The 22,233-nt window shown below is 39.4% G+C and overlaps 1 protein-coding gene across 3 annotated transcripts in view; it reads left to right on the top strand.

The window, feature by feature from the left end:
• Positions 1-22,233, top strand: part of GK5 (glycerol kinase 5) — a 140,262-nt gene that overhangs the window by 72,032 nt on the left and 45,997 nt on the right. For 2 of the 3 annotated variants that reach the window (XM_036096346.2, XM_078070999.1), the window contains one exon: positions 1,186-12,262. In XM_036096346.2, the coding sequence (XP_035952239.1) occupies positions 1,186-1,334 (149 nt within the window). In that variant the 3' untranslated portion in view covers positions 1,335-12,262. Of the gene's footprint in view, positions 1-1,185; positions 12,263-22,233 lie in introns of those variants that run through there. The other variant, XR_013447208.1, reaches the window with a different exon arrangement.

The following is a 22,233-nucleotide window of genomic DNA, read 5'->3' on the forward strand; positions in this document are numbered from 1 at the left end:
AGAGTACTTAAGATTCTCTCTCTCCTTCTCCCTTTGCCCTTCCCCCAGCTCACACTCTAAATCAATCAATCTTCAAAAAATATATATGTTGGGGCGCCTGGGTGACTCAGTGGTTAAGCGTCTCCCTTCAGCTCAGGTCATGATCCCGGGATCCTGGGATCGAGCCCTGCATCGGGCTCCCTGCTCCGTGGGAAGCCTGCTTCTCCCTCTGCCACTCCCCCTGCTTGTGTTCCTTCTCTCGCTGTCTCTCTCTCTCTCTGTCAAAAAATAAATAGAAATCTTTAAAAAAAAATATGTATGTCTTAAAGAGTAAATAATTCTGGAAATAAGGATTTTAAGAACATGCTTATTTTCATGATTAGACTTATCTAACTTTAGTATACTAATAAAAACTATTTTTAGTCTTTTAATAACTTCTATAAATTAATATCTTTAAATATAGATAAGTCTAAAATGCTGACTTTGTCAGTTAGAAAGAAAGTGGTCTGATAGAAAATTTGAGAGGAAGGGATTTTGTGTCTGCTTTATTGGTAAGAGAAAATACCCTTCAAGAAGACTTGTCAACTGTGTTAGTACTTCAGAGTAAGTGAAATATACCAGGTTAATTAATAAGACACCTCGGCCATTTCAGACTACTTATGTTCATAGTTATAAATGTGTTTTCTTGCTCCTTTTTATTATAAATCACATGATCCTCTTCGTGAAGAACAATATAATCATGAAGTGGGATTTAAATAACTTGTATGAGATACAATAGTTTGAAAAAGAAACTACTTATTATATTCAGTCCCACTTTTGAATTTATGCATATCCCAGGGAGTTGCCTCTTATCTCAAGATATATGACAAAAATCCTAATTTATCTTTGTTTTTTTTTGAAAATATACAATTTCGTACTTGTTTTCTTTTCTTCATAGAAATGATGATAGGGAGAGGTTGGTCTAGAAATGGTTTGGTGCCCTGCCACACAGAAATAAAGCTGATAGAAACCAAATTATTTTAAAATCCTGGTGTATTTATTCCCAGGGATAGTCAATCTAACAAAATTCAAAAGCATTAAAATATTTTAAATTGTGTTTTAAAACAATAGTTGTTTACCTGTGCACCTGTTTGCATAGGTTTGTGGATAAACTTTATGGACTCCTTATCTGCCTTAAAATTTGAGAGTAATTTTTTCTATCTATAGGGTTTTGGACTGACAAGGAGGAACTAAAGAAACTGAGGCAAAGTGAAGTGGTTTTCAAGCCACAAAAGAAATGGCAAGAATATGAAATGAGTATGGAAAACTGGGTCAAAGCAGTGAAACGCTCCATGAATTGGTATAACAAGATGTAGCACTAACTGGAACGACTGAAACCATATACGGCTGGTTGATATGACACGCAGATGAGACACAGCTCAGGGATAATAACCAATACGACAATGACTGAGAAGATTTCAGATGAGCTTTGCAACCTGAGAGAAAAAACATTGCTTTTTTGAATACAAAACAAAACAAAAAAATCCCTCATTTTAAAATCTAGACCTTGGTAAGATTGTAAGGCAACAGTACCTCAAAACTTTGTACCTTCTGTTTTTTAGCAAATTCCAAAGGACGTTAGCCATTTCCAGCCATATTTTGACAGCTATGGGTCCTCCTCCTTTTTATACTGGGTCAGCGATACATACGGACATAATTGTTTACTATCTGAGTTAATAGTTCTGGGTCAAGCATCATTCATGTTTTGTTCCAAAATTAACAAGTGTTCCTTTAATTCTTTAAAATTAAATGGGCTATATGAAGTTTGCATAGCTAGAAAGACAGACTCACTGAGGAAATGTGGAATTTTGCAACATTAATATTTTATATTTAAAGCCATAATTGTTCAATACTATATCCAAATATGAGCTCGATATAGGCTCACATAGGCTTATTGTTAGTCAATTCTTTCCTTTATTGGGCTTAAAGACACTGCCTTAATTTTTCCTTGTTTCACCAAAATCTGAGCATTCTTTTTGTATTGAAAAAATAACTTTAGTGGATGAAACTACAAAGGGTAATGATTCATAAGGAAAAAGAAAATATTTTCTTTCTCAAATATTTGAAAGAAAAGGATTTCTTTCAAAAACTTCTGGCTAAAGTGTAACATCCCATTTTTTACAAAATGCAGGTAGTGGATATAAATCTTGCTTTGCTCTTCCTGTTCTTTATCTTTGTTGTTGAGGTGCTTGCATAAATGTCTTTTGCTTTTATTAAGTGCCTAATTGACAGCTTAATTTGAAGGAAGTGCCCTAATTCATTGGTGACATAAGAATTGTCTTCATTGGGGTATTTTACTTATCCAGGTATCTTTTTTTGGGGGGGGTTCCTTTTTTTAAATTTTAAGTTCAATTAATTAACAATATAGTGTATTATTAGTTTTAGAGGTAGAGTTCAGTGATTCATCCGTAGCATATAACACCCAGTGCTCATTACATCATGTGCCTTCCTTCATGCCCACCACACAGTCACCCCATCTCCCCCACACACACCTCCCCTTCAGCAAGCCTCAGTTTCTCTCCTATGCTTAAGAAGTCTCTTATGGTTTGTCTGCCTCTCTGGTTTCATCTTGTTTTATTCTTCCCAGGTTTTTTTTTTTTTTTTTTTTTTACTAACCAGAATCATGCTGTATGTATTGTTCTTTTTTTTTTTTTTTTAAAGATTTTATTTATTTATTTGACAGAGAGAGACACAGCGAGAGAGGGAACACAAGCAGGGGGAGTGGGAGAGGGAGACACAGGCTTCCCGCTGAGCAGGGAGCCTGATGTGGGGCTCGATCACAGGACCCTGGGATCATGACCTGAGCTGAAGGCAGACGCTTAACGACTGAGCCACCCAGGCGGCCCTGTATGTATTGTTCTTTGATGTGCTTTTTGGAGATGTTCTCAGCCTCGCACACTCCTTTTATCCATTCTATATTCCACAGAAATAGATGTTTGGGTTGCTTCATTCTGCTGTTATAATTATTCCCACTTTTGTGCACAAACTTGGGCACAGGGGCTGAAATTTGAGGGGAAGAGTGTCAGTTTGAGCCCTTGGCAATCTGAGGTGAAGGCATGTTGACTTAAGCAAAACCAGCCACATCCCTGTCACACATGATGCCATCGGCCTGTGGGTCCCAAATTCACAGTCCAGCCGCCCTCCTGCCCGAGTCAGCATGCATGGCCTGCCACCTGCTAAATGCCAAGTCAACATATCCAGGTATCTTTTACTTCCGTTCAATCTACTCATCTCTGTGAGATAGGAGCAGTGGGTAGCTGACAGAGGTAATGGAAGTGTATTCATGCAAATGATGGCCCTACAGTTACTAGGCCAGAGCTCCACAGAGAGGAGCAGGGACAGTTCCACATTCTCAAACTTTCTTGATAGAAACAAATGTAAAAGAATCAAGAGTTGTGAGTAGCTTCAGGCCCCGTGTAAAACTATCCTATGGCAGTAGACTACCCTCCAGCTTGTTCTTATGTTATTTGCCCCTCCCTCCACTTGGGCTAGGTTCCATTTCAATTTGTAGCAATAATGAATTTATTTCCCTCTTAGTCGGGCTTTATTATATAAAGACCTACTGTTACAGAGCTAGTTGTTAAATGCTAATGAACTTAAAAAGTGACTGTTACAGGGAATTTTGTTGTTGCTATCATATATGTCCATTTCGGTGACAGATATGATAGAACTAGGGGTCACACTGCATTTCTACAAATTCCATTTCAGTGAACTTTGTCTTCTTGAAGTATTAAAATTTTTGATGGAATCATAATAGCCAATATATAGTATCATTAACTCCATTAATTAAGATTTGGAAATATTTTTGTGAAGTGGAGGTATTTTGTTTACTGTAAAAAGTCAGATTCCATTATGTAGATAATATTCTTTTTATTCTCTTCATTTTTCTTATGTCCCTTTTACAAAGCTTAGTGACCAATTGTAGGCCCTTTTATCAAAATCAGATCACATGCAAGCTGCTCCGTTGTTTTACTGTTTCTTACAGATTCTGCTTCTCAGTGGGTATAATTTCATAGGAAAGAACTGTCTCTTTGTGTTAGGATATACTGAATTGTAATATTTTTAATACTTAAGAATTTGTTAGCTCATTTCTTTTTCATATTCTTCTCTCTCATCATCAACCACAAAATAAAGGATAAATACCTTTTAGATAATGTGAAAAAGTAACTGTGAACATGTCTCATCGGAATTGAGCATTTCCTCAAAAATCAGTGGCTAATTTTTTCTTCTGTTAGTCTAGAATTAATCTTTTATTTTTACTACTTCTGACTGTTTTTTAGTGACACAGTTTAGTAAATCTTTTGCCAGATTTGACCTAAATCAGAAACGTGACCACATTTGCTTTTGTGGTTGTAGAAACAGTTGACATTCAAAATCAGTTGAGCAAAAAAATTTATCCTTTCCATCCTCCAAGTTTATTCTCATTTATATGCTAATATTTGCAGTTTAAAAAATTTTGTGCTAACATTTCTCAGCATGTTTTATTTTCCCATTATGGATCAATCAGATATTTTTAGGAGGCCTGTAGCTATCTTTTTAAGTAGGAGAATGTTTCTGTACAATCCTTCTTTAAAGTGGTACTAAATGCTTTCATGCCTAGACTTACTGATTTTTAATTGTTTTATATCCCACCATAATACGGTTTCTCAGTCTCAGCATTACTGACATTTGGGACAGGTAATTCTTTGTCTCGGGATGTTGTACTATGCATTATAGGGTATTTGGCAGCTCTTCCTGCTAGCCACCAGTAGCATCCCCCTAGTTGTTGTGGTTAAAATGTTTCCTAGCACTGCCAAAGGGCCCCCAGGAGGCAGTATCACCCCCAGTTGAGAACCGTTAATAGAGACTCTTAGAAGAAAATTGAAGACTCAGCAAATGTAGTGTGTCTATCATGCTCCTTTTCTCTCTGCCTCTTTTTACCTTAGGAAATGGTTGTTAGCAAAAAGAGGTGGTTGTATCTTAAAATAAATAGGGTTTCTACTTTACTGGTTAGTGAGGCGAAAAAAAGAAAAATCTTATGTTGTAATTGTCTTCTGCTGTTTGTACCCACTCGCCTCTGTCCCCATTCCTGCATCCTCTGTGGTCTTAATGAGTGGGTTTATGACTTCAGTATAGGATTAATGTAGTCTGCAGAGCATCTTGATTTGATCTGCCTTTTTGCTTCCTTTTCATCTCTGAACAAAAGAGATGATCACTCTCTTTTATCTGCCTCTGTGTAAGATTCCCATCAAACTGGAAGTTCCCCAAAAGCAGAAACCATGTCGGGCGCATGGGTGGCTCAGTTGGTTAAGCGACTGCCTTCGGCTCAGGTCATGATCCTCGAGTCCCAGGTTCAAGTCCGCATCGGGCTCCCTGCTCAGCGGGGAGTCTGCTTCTCCCTCTGACCATCCCCCCTTTCATGCTCTCTCTCTCTCTCTCTCATATAAATAAAATCTAAAAAAAAAAAGCAGAAACCATGTCTACTTCCACAGCACTTAACTCTGTGCCTTCCTATTGATGGGGTGAATTTTTACTTTATAAGCGCAATTCTTTTTGCATATATATTTTATCCTTGATTTATATACATTTGTTGACAAGGAGCAGCTTATATTCGTGGCAAGTAAAATATATTTTGTTGGATTAAGAAGGACAACAGTTGACCCTTGAACAACATGGGTATGAACTGTGCAGGTCCACTTATATATAGATTTTTTCCATAAATATATGTACCATACTGTGAATGTATTTTCCTTATGACCTTCTTAATAACATTTCCTTTTCTCTAGCTTACTTTACTGTAAGAATACAGTGTATAATGCATACAACATACAGACTATGTGTTAATTGTTTATATTATCAGTAAAGATTCTGGTCAACACTAGGCTTTTAGTAGTTAGGTTTTTGGGGAGTCAAAAATTATATACAGATCTTTGACTGCACAGGGGGTCGGCACTCCTAACCCACATGTTGTTCAATGGTCAGCTTATGAGAGCTAGAATCCTCCTACTGTTTATTTTTAAATTCTTCATATGTTTATGTGTTTCCGTATGTATTTGTGTAGAGATACACGTCTATAAAGACACATAATTATATCAACTTTCTAAGGTACAGTTGAAGCCTTTCCATTCACCAGTTTTGTGTATTTGACTGCTGACAGCTCACAGATTGAATCTTAAGAACGCCAAACCCTCTGATGTTAGAGGGAAGTAACTTCAGAAACATCCCCTTCTGCAGAGGACTTATACTGGGGACCAGTCTTTAATGAAAAATAATCTAACCCAGGAGTTTGGCAAGAATTTTATAATTCTCTGAAGAGAGGACCCTGGAGTTCTTCAACTTGAAGTGATTCTAGAGTCATCCAGACATAGCCTAGAAGGTTTGAATCTACCCCAAAGGACTCTGAATTCCTTTGGGAAATCTAGATCATGTTTCTCAGTTAGAATTAAAATATACTCTGGACCTACCTGACCCCAGAATCATCTTCTTGCATACCCAATGCCAGGTCATCTGGTTCAAACCAGTCAAAATGGTAACCCCGAGGAAGTCAAGTAGGTGATCCTTGTTTGTTTTTAAGTTTTGGAGCCTCATAGCCATAGATATTTTGGTACCAGCACTGGTTCTAAGTCACTGGCTATATTGTCACCACATTCCCATGGGACCCTTGCCCTTAGGGTAGTGCAGGAATGATCTTGGGAGTGGGAATGTTAGAGACAGGAACCTGAAGAATCAGATATTTCTGAAATTTTCTGTGTGCTATTTCTACTGCCTTTCCCCCTCTGTATTATAAATGTGGTTTATTAAAATAAAATGGCTATGTCTGTATAGATATCTATACTACTTAGAAAATAAATGATGCAAGGTTTCAATTTAAATGAGCCATATCTTCACAAGAAACTTCGAAACTGTTCCAGAGTAGCTGTACCATTTTACATTACAACCAGCAATGTATGAGTGATCTAGTTTCTCCATATCCTCACCAGCATTTGATATCACAATTTTTTATTTAGCTAGTGTGATAGGTGTGAAGTTTTCTCATTGTGGTTTAATTTGCATTTCCCTAATTAATAATGATGTTTAACATCTTTCCATGTGCTTTTTTGCCATCTGTTTATCCTCTTCAGTGAAATGTCTGTTCATGTCCATTTGCTAATTTGGGTGTTTGCTATATGAGCCATATCTTTACATGAATATCTTTTTTAAAAACTTTTAAAATCAGTACGGTGACTTCAGAATTCATCAAGTAGCATTTCTAAATCCTTCTAGGCAAAGTGTATACAGCACCTGAATGTGATTTTATAATGTACTGAGCAGAAGAGTTCTCACATTCCTTCTGTACTCATTATGTAGTATAGTACTAATACTGTATAACGGCAAAAAAGTTTCAAAGATACTTTTACCTAGAATGTTAAGTAGGGTGTACAAATACGTATTTTGTCCATAGCTATCATAATGTTTGTAATCTCTTTTATTTAAAATAAGCTGACTTGTGTTTCAGAATGATTTTGTGGAAAAATAATTTGAAAATTTCCTATTTGTGCAAGACAGTTAATATATTTTCTAGTTCATATGCATCAGCAAATTCATAATCTTATTTCTCCGATGTTCCTTACAAATTTCATAGTTTTATTAAATCATCATTGAGAACCTAATAAATCAATGTTGAGATCTACAAATACAGTATAAGATGCACAGCAATAGAAATGGGTATGTGAATTTTTCCCTTAACGTTTTTCTACTTTATTTTTGGATTTGTTTTTTAATTTCACCTCGAAATTCTTATTTAATACTATTTCCTGTTTTGGTTTCTGCACATAAGAAGGTCACAGAGGAATTGGGGCACCTGGCTGGTTCAGTTGGTAGAGCATGCAACTCTTGATCTCAGGGTTGTGAGCTTGAGCCCCATGTTGGGTATAGAGATTACTTAAAAATAAAATCTTAAAAAAATAAAAAAGAAGGTCACAGAGAAATAAGCATGTGGTAACTACAGGATAAATTTGAGCTAAATATGGTTAGAGAAGAAAGGTTTTCTGTAGCCCTGCCTCTTTAGATCCTGTTAGGTTTATCATTCATATTGTACATTCTTGCACAGGGGAAATTACCAGAGAAGAGGGTTAATTCTTTGTGGTGGGAAAAATGATATAATTTGTTGTGAAAGTATACTGTATTTTTAAATACTTATATTTTAAATAACGGGAAAAATGATTTCAAATACTAACATGATAGAATTAACCTAGCAGTTGTTAAAAATCCCTTCTGAAAATTATCTAAAATTATTTGGGAATCTACAATGAAACAGTAAATGATTTTTTCTATACATATTATGTATTAAGGCCATTTTTATTTAGTATTTCTCTGTTCATTGCTTTGGGTTTGCACACATGCACAGCAGCAACGTCTGGATGGTGAAGGATTCAGTCAGTCTGGATTCCATTCCCTGACCGTAGTGAGGAATGGTATCATTCCAAAGTAGGAAATTTGAAGGATGATAAACATTCACTTATTAGAAGGAAGAGAGGGGTTTTCTTTTAATTTTATTTTAGGTCAAAGTAATATTAGTCTAAGGAGGATAAGGAAGGCGGGCGTTGTGGAGATATGTGGAGATGGCTTTTCTGAAATTCATTTTATAGCAATACTTTTAAAGAATTTTGCAATTGTAAAAAATTGAAGGAAAAAAATGGGGGTGGTAGGGAGTAATAATGGATTTTTTGCTACTTAGAAAAAGAAACAACCCATCAAGAGGTGGAGATTGTGGGGCGGATACATTAGATTTGCTAAATCCCCTTCCCCCTCACCCACCACTAGGGCAAGAATCTTAGCTACTGGATCCCAGGGAATTCTCATATCCTCTAACACAGTCCATGAGGCTCTGGTCCTGTCTCTCCTAGAAAGTCCCGTCTCTGTCAGCATCTCAGCTTCATCACCAAACACTGTCAAGAACTGAGAAGAGTCTGAAATTTTACTCTACTTGGAAACTAAGAAGTTAGCCTCCCACAGTTCCATGGATATTGGCAGAAGATAGGAGACTCCTGGGTCAGAGATGAAGGACTTTATTACTCATAGGCATAGCAAACATCACAATCTTCATATTTGCATTGGTTTCCTGTGCTTCTCAACTCCTCCATGGAGCAGTCCAGGTTGAGGCTGTGCACTCAGTGAGTCTGTGGTACGGCGCAGGAATCTCAAGCTTAGGAAACTTAAGTCTGTTGTAATGGGCTGCAAGTATATGTGTCTAATGCTTGCTCCAGAGGAAATTACTTCATTATATTGGACAGTAAACAAAACTGCCCTCTACTCTGGCGGGAGACACATATTTGGCGACAAAGGCCTCAGTGCCTCTGCTTGCAAGATAAGCAGAAATGAGAGAGCCACGTAAAATGGACTGTCAACAATAAATTCATTATCTTGATTATGGCAGTGGTTTCATGGGTGTATACATATGCCCAGACTCACGAAATTATTTACCTTTTGCACAGTTTACTACATGTCAGTTTCACTTCAACACAGTGGGAGGAAGAAAAGTCTCAGATTGGTTGTTGGGACCAGTAGCCTCAATGCCACCAAAGTAATTTTCAGAAAAGCAGAATTTCAGGCCTCATTCTGGATCTTCTAAATCAGATTCAGTATTTTAATAAGATCCCCCAGTATTTAGTTTTTTAGCTTTTTATTTTGAAATAATTTTAGAATTAATAGTTGTGAAAATGGCACAGAGTTCTCATCACCCAGCTTCCCCTAATTAACATCTTACATAACCATAATATAATCACCCAGACCAGGAATTCACACTGATATAAGAGGATTAACTAATCTACAGACCTTAGTAGGATCTTGTCAATTTTCCAACTACTGTCCTTTTTCTGGCTCAGGATTTAATCAAGGACCCCACATTGCATTTATTTTCATGTCTCCTTAGTCTCCTCCAATCTGACAGTTCCGCAGTCTCTTTTTTTCTTGACTTTTTTTTTTAAGATTTTATTTATTTATTTGACAGACACAGCGAGAGAGGGAACACAAGCAGGGGGGAGTGGGAGAGGGAGAAGCAGGCTTCCCACAGAGCAGGGAGCCCGATGCAGGGCTCGAACCCAGGACCCTGGGATCATGACCTAAGCCGAAGGCAGACGCTTAACGACTGAGCCACCCAGGCGCCCCTTTTCTTGACATTTTTAAAGGGTACTGGCAGTTACTTTATAGAATGTCCCTCAATTTGGGATGGTCTGGTATTTTCTTGTGATTGGGTTAAGGTTCTGAATTTTTGTTACAATGCTGCAGAAGTGATGTGGCCTTCTCAGTGCATTCTATCAGGAAGACACATCAGTATGTCTCCTTATTGATGATGTTAACCTTGATCATTTGATTAAGGTGGTACCTGCCAAATTTTTCCACCATAAGGTTACTATTTGCCCATTTGTAACTAATAAGCATATTGTGAGGAGATAGTTTTAGACCAATGTAAATATCCTGTTTCCCATCACACTTTCACTCACTAGTTTGAGCATCTGTGGTTAGTTCTTGCTGGCAACCCTCATTCCTGTACTATTTGCCTAGTAATGGTGATTTTCTGTTTACAGTATTTCTTTACACTTATTCATTGGAATTCTACCATAAGGAAGAGCTGTCTCTTATCCTCCATTTATTATTTATTTGCTTATTTATATCAGTTTTGGTCATTTTTGGGTCCACTTCACATCCTCGTGGCCCACCTTTTTATCCCAGTTGTTGCAGCAATCACCTGCCCAGGTATAACCTGACAGCATCTTGCATCACCATAACTCCTGTTTTCTGGGCTGGGATTTCTCTGCCTCCCAGCTTGGAACTGATTCGAATCCAGTCTGTCATTGTCACCCATGATCAAACCAGGAGGTGCTAGAGACCTAACACCCTATGGTGCAACTTTTAAACAGTGGGGAAGAGAGCCAGTGTATAAACATGCTCCTCTTCAGTTTCTTACGTGGACAATTCTGAAGTGTGTTCTTCACAGCAACTTGCAGTCTCCTGCTCCATCAAGCCTCAGTGGCCTCGAGCAGGTGATCGTCTCAGAAACTAGCTTGGATTGGCTTTTCCTCCTTCATGTTTCAAGCTTCCCAGCCTCTACTCCTGTTCCTTGGAATCATTTCCCAAAATAAAACACCTGTGCAGAAGAATTTGTCTCAGAGGGGGGAGTGGGGAAGGAGAACAAGCAAAGATTTGTGTATTACCAGTCGTTAAATATTTTGACTCTCACCCCAGTACGTAACTAAAACCCTATGAAAACTTTCACATCTACAAAGGAGAGGTGTACAAGTAAATTCATAACAGTAGAATAGAAAAAAACCCAAATATCTATCAGTAAGAGAATGGATTATATAAATTTTGTTATTTTTTACATCAGTGAAAATGAATTACATCGAGACAGATGACTCAAACAAAATGAGCCAACAATAATAATAATTTACAGATGAGTAATAAAGTTTGACCCCAGATATATGTAGTTCAAAAACATGCAAAACTAAACAATATATTGCTTGGAGTTAAATACATAGCTGTTAAAATTGTCAAGAAAACCAAGAAGATTGTAATTCAGGATAGGGTTATTATGGGGAGGGAAAAGCAGGGGGTCACATTGGGGAGGCACACACAGAGCTCCAGTGATGTTAATAGTCTATTTCTTAAGCTGGTACATGAGGATTTATCATTATTCCTTTTTTTTTTAAAAGATTTTATTTATTTATTTGACAGAGAGAAACACAGCGAGAGAGGGAACACAAGCAGGGGGAGTGGGAGAGGAAGAAGCAGGCTTCCCGCAGAGCAGGGAGCCGGATGCGGGGCTCGATCCCAGGACCCTGGGATCATGACCTGAGCCAGGGAGCCGGATGCGGGGCTCGATCCCAGGACCCTGGGATCATGACCTGAGCCGAAGGCAGATGCTTAACGACTGAGCCACCCAGGCGCCCCTATCATTATTCCTTATACTTCACATTTATATTTTTAGAATGAATAGAATATCATAAAAAGATTTTAGGTTTGATATTAGGAAGAGCTTAGTTTTATTAAGGGTGACTGTGAAATCCTTCCCCTGGCCTAACCAGCTAAATCATTCCAGAAATGAACTCAGGAGAAGGTTGTGTCCCTCGCTGAGGAAATTCCAAGGCGTAGAGGACAGTCTCTGGAAGACAAGGCCTCCATTTAACACATTTTTGTATTAAGTGTCATTTCTTTTGTCAAGTCACTGGATGGATTAGGTGTGAAAACAGGATGCTGTTTAAAAATAAAGTCCATATCTGCAACTGTCCAGACGACTGCAGATCTTTTTGTATAATAAAAAGGTGTCATTAAGAACCTGTTACTTGGGGCGCCTGGGTGGCTCAGTTGGTTAAGCGGCTGCCTTCGGCTCAGGTCATGATCCCAGGGTCCTGGGATCGAGCCCCGCATCGGGCTCCCTGCTCGCCGGGGAGCCTGCTTCTCCCTCTCCCTCTGCCTGCCTCTCTGCCTGCTTGTTCTCTCTCTCTATCTCTCTGTCAAATAAATAAATAAAATCTTTAAAAAAAAAAAAAAGAACCTGTTACTCACAAGTGTGGTGTGGCAGCACCAGGTGGGAGCTGATTGGAAATGCAGCCTCTACATCCCACCTCAGACCTACTGATTCGGAGTCTGAATTTTAATAAGATCTCAAAGTGATTCCTGTGCACAGGAAAGCTTGAGAGGCACTAGTTCAGAAGTCCTCTAGCTGCGCCTACAGAAAGCAGCCTTCAGCACCGGGAGAGAGGGCAGCACATGCAAGTTCCTCGGGTCTAAATATAACGGATCGGTGTCTTCCGTGGCCCTCTCTTTGGTGGCCCACATATTTATAAGTAGAGACTTTATTTATTTATGCTTCTTTCCTCTTTTGATGAGAGTGCCATTCAATAAAAACTTACTGAGCTTCTCTTAAGCACTGAGGACAGGGTGGTGAATAGGATGGCATGGCTCAGAATATCAAGGAGTTTACAAGATACAGATACTAAATGAGTAATTAGGATCTGTTTAAAAGACGCGGTTTGATGGGCAAAGAGCTGGAGATGGGGAGTCAGAGGAAGCTTTACAGAAGAAAATAATCTCAGCTTAGATGAGAAGGCGCATGTAGGTGAGATGTAGGTGAACTGGGGGGTTATTCCAAGCACAAGGAATACCTGTGAATGGAGCTCTTTGGGCATTTATATGTGTATATCCCATGACTTGCGCTGTTCTTGGCATACAATAAGTACTTAATAAGTGTTTGCAGAATCAGTGTGTGTTCTGTCATATTTCAGACATCTACTCTCTGGCATGGGAGATAGTGGAAGCTTTATTTTCCTTTTCAAAGGAAATAAGATCCCTTAATGGGCAAATGAGAAGGAAGAGAGCTGAGTGTTGTGCAAATTGCTAAATTGGAACTGTGAGTGGGAACGAAAAATTGATTTACATGAATTTTCCTCCCTGAAGCAACTTGACAATTTATTCTGTTCTGGAGAATTTTCAGTTTTTGGCTTCAAACCCAAGCTGTTCCTTATTCTGAATTTCTTGGCCTGCTGTGAAACTAGCATTTAGTGTCTTTTACAGCATACCCTGATTAGGTCATGGAAATTCACAGCTAGATCGAACCAGTATATGGAAAATTTGAAACTTTCACTGCCCATTTTACTCCGTGGTGTTGGAAGGTGTTATGAAACATTGACTTTTAAATCAATTTTTTCAAAAACAGTATTATCTAATGATCATAATTGCCATCATTTATTGAACACTTACTATATGTATATTACAGAGCAAAATCCTCGTATTAACTACAAGAGAGTAAGTTGAACCACTTGAATATTGCCAAGTATTAGCAATTCATATGGTTCAACTTAATTTTGTCTTCAGACTCATCTTAGAAACTTATTAAAAAGGTTTCACTGACAGCCAAAGCCCTCCTCCAAAATTAAGCACTGAGTTTTTGTTACAGATAAGGAAATCCTGAGAGAGTTACAGCTCCTTAATAACATCCACCCATCTTACCCCCATTAGTCCAAGTGCTCTGTGTGTCTACCATGGTTGTTTACACATTGTACTGAAGTAGTTTACAATCCATTTCTCCTGCTAGACTGAGTTTCTTGTGGGTGGAGGTTTTTTCTGTCTTGCCCATTTTTGTTTCGTTGTACCTAGAGTGTTTGAAAAGAACTTGTTAACTTGAAACCTTAACAAAATTTCTGGTGGAAACTTAAGAAATACTATTGATTTGTTACTGGAAAATGCATGGTAATCACTCCAGTGAGGCTTTTGCATTTTAGAATCAGTCCAAAGAGTACTGCACTTGGCATTCTTGAACTCCTAGGAGTTTATCTATGTACAATTATGCAGAAATTGTCTCTCCACCCCACCCCGGAGAAATGTCCAAAGGTGCTCTCTCACTTCCCTTACCTCCTTTAGATATTTCCTTAAATGGCATCTTTTCTACCGCCTTCCCAGAGCACCCTATTTAATACAAGCCATGCCTCAAACACCATTTTCTGCTTATTCCCCTCCCCCAGCACCTATCATGTGATAGTTTACATTTTGCTTATTTCTTTTGCATATTTTCTTTCCCGTCCCCTAGAATGTAAGCTCATACGTGATTTTTCGCATAGGCACTGACAAAATGTTTTAATTTTGAACAAAACGGACATGTATTTGGGGGTGTGGGCCGCAATTTTCTCTTTAGCTTCTAAATGACATGGTGACCTGGTCTGGTTTGGATCCTGTTTGCCTGGGTATTGAAGAACCCACATCCCCAGTGGTCTGTAACCCATTGTCTGAATAATTAATTACGGGGTGCCTCACACGTGGCCTCAAAGTCACTTGTCCCCACCCTCCTCCTCGCTGCTCCCGGGGAGGGGGGGGCAGCCATCAAAGGCCTGGGGACCCAGAAATAACCGCCTTAGTTCCTTTTTTTCCAAGAGAGATGGGGTTTTCCTGCTTCGGGCCTGGGGGATGGGGTTGGATGGAAAAGTCAAGATTCTGATCCAAGCCTAGGGGAAGGGATGGGGAGGAATGGGCGTGTCTATAATTTTAGGCCTCAGGCCTGCAGCCCGCACCGCAGGCGGCTGGAGAGCAGAGTGTTGAGATCACCGCAGGGTACCCATTGGAAAGCTCCGGTGAGCAACTGGAGACCAGGGCTGAGCGCTTGAGGTCCCGCCCCTTCACCTCACCGCCCCCTCCTCTCTTTGGGGAGCCTGGGGGCGGGGTTTGTTTACTCCTTGCACGCACCGCCGACCTGGCCAATCCGTGGGGAGCGGCGCCTTACGTCACTCATCCCGAGAGCCAATCGGAGCTCACCGTGCTGCTCCGCCGCCAAAGCTTGCGCGGGGGAAGCGGGGCAGAGGCTGGGTTGGGTGAGGGCGGACGAAGCAGCCTGAAATCTGGACTGCAGCCGCCGCTGCTTCTCGGCACGCGGGCGCGCTCTGACCCTTTTCGGGCAGGCTTGCGGGCGCATGCACGGTCGGCGTCCCAGGGCCTCGAACTCCAGGGCCTCCGCTGGGCAGGCCGCGGATCGCCCACCCCTTCCCCCAGTGTGAGTCCGCCGGGACCCGGCCGCCGCCAAGCGCGGGCGCCACAGGAGCGGCGGCGCCAAAGCCGCGCCCCAGGCTCGGAAGAACAGCCCTGAGTGGCCGCCTCGTCCTCTGCAGCGGAGCGGCGGTAAGGTCCGGGGCGAGGGCGCGGGCGCGCGCGCCGAGGGCCTCTGGACCCGGCCCCTCGTGTTCCCGGGCAGGTTTCCCTCCCTGCGCCTCGGGGCCCCCTCGTTACGGCGAGTCCCATCTGTTTATTCCCACGCGTTCTCCCAGGCCTGGCCGAGTAACCCCTGAGTGTCGGGGGGCCGGGGCGGGGGGAGTCGGAAACCCGAGAGCCCCCCCTCCCCCGCCCCAGACACACAGCAAATTGGGAGGAGGTAGCGTCCCCGTGTCACGCCTCGTGGAAGAGAGGAAGGGCTGCTTTCTACTTTCTCGGTCTATTCAGGTCTTCAGGGCAGAACGATGGCTTCTAAGTCTGGTTTTCTGACTTTTCCGCCTTTCATGACTCACACGCCTCCATCTGCCTCTACCAGGTGTATTTCAGAGTTGCAAAGCTTTCTGCGCTTGAAAGAACCTCATATCCCGCAAAAGGGAACTTTTCTCTAAAGTAGAGGATCGCTTTTGGGGCCCATACACCTTTGAGAAATTCCAGAGAGCTAAGATCCCTCTCCACAGAGAAGTATAAAGGTTTTGTAGGATCTCTCCGAGACATAGTTTAACTAAGTAGATGAGCGCTCAGTCTCTGGTTACCAGTTTGTGTTATCTTGCATTGTGTAGTCTGTTTCTTCATATGTAAAATAGTAGCAACTGCCTATTCCAGGTGTTTCGAGGAGTAAATGGACCAGTCTGTGGAACGCATTTGGAACCGAGCTCACCACATATTAAGTGCTCTGCATGAGTTAGGCATTTTTATTATGGTCTACCATGAATGCCGGTTCAGAAAAGTGCCCCGTATTGTTGTTTCTCTTTTTCTGTTGAAACAGTTAACAGGCTCATCCCTTTTCATATTTACTGCTGAAGCTCCCTTTGAGCCTTTGATACGTTTCTCTTCCTCATTCTATCTCAGAGGGCTCAGACTCCCTGTCCCACTTATTTGCTCTCTTTTTAGTAAGTCAGTAACTCGTTCTCTTCCTTTGCCTCTCTCCCCTAAATCTTAGTTTTGTGTATTTTCATTTGACTTCTATAGCCTGATTTTTTTCTGGGCCACTCTTCTTTTCTCTTAATGGTTTGAAATTATCTTCACCTAATAAATATAGTTAAAGTTACTCATCTGTCCTCTTTACAATGTAATCCTGACCCAGTCTGTGTTCAAAATTAAATATAAAATAATTTCGTTGATCGGACATTGCATGTTGCTTTTCCATTTCCTTGTTTTGCCTATAATTTAGCTAAAGCTTTATCACTATCCTATTACTATAATCTTTAATAGTAGTGCCCATGCTCAAGTAACAGCAGGAGAAAAATCAAATGTCTAGACCCGGGATTCTCTCACCCTGTGTCCTGGCTCTGGATGCTTTTGTTATTTGTTAGAACATCTTGTGCCTGGAACTAGAGTCTAGTCCCCTGGCAGACATGGTGTCTGTAGCTCTGTTCTGCCTGTGCAGTTGCAGTTTCAGCAGTGTGGCACCTATATTTAATAAAGGCCCAACACCTATTAAACGTACTTTTGAGTTCTCTTTATTCCCAGTTGTTTAAGAGGGAAAGCGGAATTTTCAAGTGTGTAATGCTTCATATTACCGTTCTGTGATCACGTAACTTTCTCCCCAACTCTTTTTAAATGTGTAGTCTGACTGGCACTTTCAAGTTTTTCCCTTGCAGCCAAAAATCTTAACTGTCTGAGCTGTGTGTTCTCAATACAACTTGAAATTGGATGTACAGATGTTTATCCTTAACGTGAGAAGCATTTGTGGATGAAAATTACACACTAAAAGATACCCTAGAAGATTCAAAGATTGTTTTTTTATAATTAGGAATTGAAATGTGAATGTACATTTGCTTTTTTTTTTTTTAAACATGATAAAAAGACTGGCTTTGTTTTCTTGCTGTTGATAATTTATGTTTTACAGAAAATGCATGATCTTTACATTGCACCACAGCTTTTTAAAGCCCTTTTAGATATTTGAAAGTTTTTAGAACACGGTGAGGAAACAGACTAAGACTAAAATTAAATTCATGGCAAAGGTAGTGAATGAGAACCTAAGTATTCTGACTTCTAGTCTATTGTTTCCTTGTCTGTCGATCTCAACAGTTAACCCAGAACAAAGGATAAAAAGGGAGAGTTTAAAATGAAGTTTTTAGCAGAGCAGGGCAATTTCTAATTTGGGCATTATACTAGATGTTGAGTAGCATATTAGCATCTTATTTTTTAATCTTTAAACTTAAGTATGTTTCTTTTGAAGGTTAAATGATAAGCCATACTATCTAAGAATTTACTCACAGTTTACATTGTCACTTGGCAAATTTTACGTCACTTTTTTTCTGACTTTGTCATCATATTTTGACTCTTATTGCAAAATGTATCATAATGGCTCTCAGAGGAAACTAGAAAGCATAGAGTTGAATTTTTTAGATCATAGAATTATAAGTTGTAATGAATTTTAAAGATTATTATATATACTTGCCTTTTCATACTTGAATCCTTTCCATTTTGATCTGAGACATCTTACTGTAGGAGTGGGGCATGAATGGATTGTGAACTCTTGGAACAGGATACAGAATTATATGTATTTGTGTATTTTTCTGGAGAGAAGATTCATAGTTATCTAGTTTCTGAGGCATAGGTATTTGGACATACGGTATTTGGGTATATGGTTTTCTTTACTGAACCAGAAATTCCATCCTCACTGGTTCTAGTTCTGTCTCTTCCATAAGTGGGTTTTCAAATATTTGAAGATACTTATTATATTCCAAATTCTTTCTTCTTGAGACAAAATCTTCTGTCTTAACCTCTTCCAATGATTTTATTGTTTTGATTTGAGGCTCCTTACATTACTGATGGCTTATTTGTGGGTTTTTTCAGTTCATCCATACTCTTCTTAAAAGTGTGGTACCCACAGATATTAACCAGTAGAGAAGACCATAAGTTACTTCTCTGATTTTAAAACATGTACTTTAAGATTAAGAGTAGATTTGCTTCTTTGGCAACCACATTGCACTGTTAATTCATAATAATGTCCTTGCTAAGAAGACAAACTTTGGAGCTAGCCTGCCTGAGTTTAAATCCTAACTCTACAGCTTATCAGCTGGGTAACCTTGAGTAAATTATGTAAACATTTTTGGGGCCACAGTTTTCTCATCTGTAAAATGGGGTTTATAATAGTACCTGTCTCATAGGATTGTTAAAAGGAATAGATTGAACACATATTACGTAAAGCATTTAGAATGGCCCCTGGCATTTAAGTGCTATATACATTACCCATTATTATTGATTTTGTAGTCAACTAAAATTCTTGAGTTGTTTTGTCTATGTTCTCCCAATTCTTTAATAGAATTTTTTTGGGGGTAGGACTTTATATTTATCCAAATTAAATTTTATCTTGTCAGATTGGGTCCATTCTGTTGACTTAAAAAAAAAAACTGATTTGGTCATATGATAATTATGGGCTTATTTATATATCCATAGATTTGATAAACTGTACGTTTGATAATGCTGACATTGCCTTCATGCAAATCTTATTAAAATGTTGACTAGGCAGGGCTAAGAACAGAGGTTTGCTCTGCTAGAGACCTCTGTTAAGGTTGATAAAAAAACAACTCAGTAATTCTTTGGCTCAAGTTGTTCAGACAGTTGGAAATCCAACTAATTTAGAATTATTCACCTCAAATATTTCCAAGTTTTCACAAGAAGTATATAAGAAACTTTAACAATTTCAATTCTTCCTAAAACCCAGATAATTTTATGTACTTCATTTTAAAAAAATCCTACCAAATAATTTTATATACTTCATTAAAAAATCCTATCAGTTCAGTAACTGTCAGGAAAAGAGCAGTAATCTGTCATTATTTGTCCTTAATTAACACTACACTGGACAGTATACAGTGTATGTTGGTTACTACCTTTCCTATGTTCACAAACTTGTCTCTGTAATGGTTCTAGAATCCTGGCTAGAGTTACGTTTTAACTTCAAGAAGGTTGACAGGATCACCTTTCTCCTTTCTTTTTTTTTTTTTTTTTCCTTAAGTAGGCTCCACACCCAGTGTAGAGCCAAAAGCGGGGCTCAAACCCGTGATCCTGAGATCAAGACCTGAGCTGAGATGAAGAGTCAGATGCTTAACTGACTGAGCCACCCGGGCACCCCCTCCTTTTTTTGAATAGCAATACTGCATATCCTGTCTTTAGTCTTATAGCAACCTCTCCTGCTCACCATAGTTTCTGGACAGTTGCGAGCAGCTGCATGGAAATTTCATCTGGAGCTGCATACCTTGTTGAAGGTTTGCTTGGAACAGTTAGGAATTCTCTCTAATCTTCTCATTCATATTGAGTTTTGGTTTTCATTAATTCATTGATTAAATTTATTAAATGCCCCTTTTACACAGAATACCAGTGTTTGTTTCATCCCATGCAATCTGAATTTTCTTGATAGAGGTGCCTGAAGCAAAAAAGTAATCCACATCCATTTCTCTCCATTTCTCTCCATTCCTGCTGTTACCATAGTCTGGGCCTTCTTTCTTCTGTGGCCTACAGTAATAGCTTCCCATTGACCTTCCTTCTTCTAATCTTTTTCTGTCTCTAATGCTTAAGCATTACAGCCAGAGTCATCTTTGTTTTTAAAATGTGTGGATTTCTGGGCGCTTGAGTGGCTCAGTTGGTTAAGCGTCTGCCTTCGGCTCAGGTCATGAGATTGAGCCCTGCATCGGGCTCCTTGCTCAGCAAGGGAACCTGCTTCTCCTCTCCCTCTGCCCCTGCCCGTGTGTGCTCTCTCTCACTCACTCTCAAATAAATAAAATCTATAAAAAAAAATGTGGATTTTAAAAAATCTTTTCTTCCCCATTGGAATAATCTGTAATGATCTAATTGGATTTTTAATTTTCAGTACTTTCCAACTCCCTTAGTTTTTCTGTTTACTGTTCTTTTAAATTCAAGCCCCTTACCCCCCCCCCCCCCCGCCCCCCTTTAAACCTTCCTTATTCTTAGGGATGATACGAACCATCAGCCAGATAAGCATGGAGAGATGGTGACTCCCTACCAGCTGGTCTTTGTGTGAGTCACTCAGCAGACAGATATGGAGTGCTTACTATGTTACAGGCACTGTGTGAGGCACTGAGTTGACAAAGGAACATGACATAACTCAGCCCTTCAAAAATTCTAAGTGCAGGGAGGGGTGCCTGGGTGGCTCAGTCATTTAAGCGGCCCACTCTTGATTTCAACTCAGGTCATGATCTCAGGGTTGTGAGATCCAGCCTGTGTAGGGCTCTGTGCTGGGCGTGGAGCCTGTTTAAGATTCTGTCTCTCCCTCTGCCCCTCCCTGCTTTTCCTCCCACCACCCCACCCCACCCCTGCTTAAGCACCACCCCACCCCTGCTTAAGTGCACACTCTCAAAAAAAAAAAAGAATTCTAAGCGCAGGGAAAGATAGGATAGAGGAAAGTATTTGGAGAACCAAAAATCTTTTTTTTTTTAACACTCAAAAACATAATAATTTTTAACAGATTCTATTTTACTTTAAAAAGAGCCAAATATGTTGTTACTGAAGAATGAGTTTGTTAAAGTGACCAATTCAGTCCTAGTTAAGTTAAATCAAATTGTAAAATAGCAAACCTATAAATGTGGAAAAATAGTACATATTTCACAACTGCCAACATAAAATGTTTAATCAAAACTAGAAGCAGAAGGGGGCTGGGGGGCTGGGCAAAAAGCTGTGAAGGGGGTGGGAGGTATAGGCCTCTAGTTGTGGAATGAATAAGTCATGGGGATGAAGGTACAGAATGGACAGTATGGTCAGTGGAACTATGATAGTGTCGTATGGTGACAGATGGTAGTTACACTTGTGGTGAGCATAGCATAGCATGTAGAGATGTTGAGTCACTATGTTATACACCTGAAACTAATGTAACATTGTGTGTCAACTATACTTCAATAAAAAGATAAATAAGAATAAAAATTAACAATAAATAAAAGTAGAAAAGTGGTTATATAAACCTATTCCCACTTTCTTAGAGGCTCCATCCTCAGAAGCATACAATGAGATGCTGCCTTCAAAAAAACCAAAAAACCAAAATACTGGGAGCACTAACTTCTCTTTTATAGTTCACGGAAGAGTGGACAGTTAAAAAAAAAAAATCAGTTTGTTAAGTTTTTCTTCACAGCATCCTTGAAATTGTGCTGGTAATGTAAAGCTACCTATAGAAGAGAAGGATTTATTAAATGCTATTCAAAGGAGAGAAAGGGATGATAAGCAGTTGCGCTCAGAACATATACAACTAACAAATGGTGGTCAATAAAGTGACTTTTAGGTTAGTATTTGGAAAACCTATTAGGTAGGTAATTCTGCACTAATTAATACATTTTTAGCTGTAAAATCTTTATAAGTAGAAAATTTTGTGAGCATATGATTATGTATTTTTAAGTTGGATAAATCAGTATTTACAGGCAACAGAATATATTACCTGTGCAGGCATTCCAAGAAACATAAACTATTTTTTAAATTAGTAAACAGTGACGTAGTGAAAGGAAACGACAGTTTCTGTGTAATGTATGTGATATCTTAAATTCAGCTGTATTT

Source organism: Halichoerus grypus, chromosome 1 (assembly GCF_964656455.1).
Source record: "Halichoerus grypus chromosome 1, mHalGry1.hap1.1, whole genome shotgun sequence".
In the NCBI taxonomy this organism is placed as follows: domain Eukaryota; kingdom Metazoa; phylum Chordata; class Mammalia; order Carnivora; family Phocidae; genus Halichoerus; species Halichoerus grypus.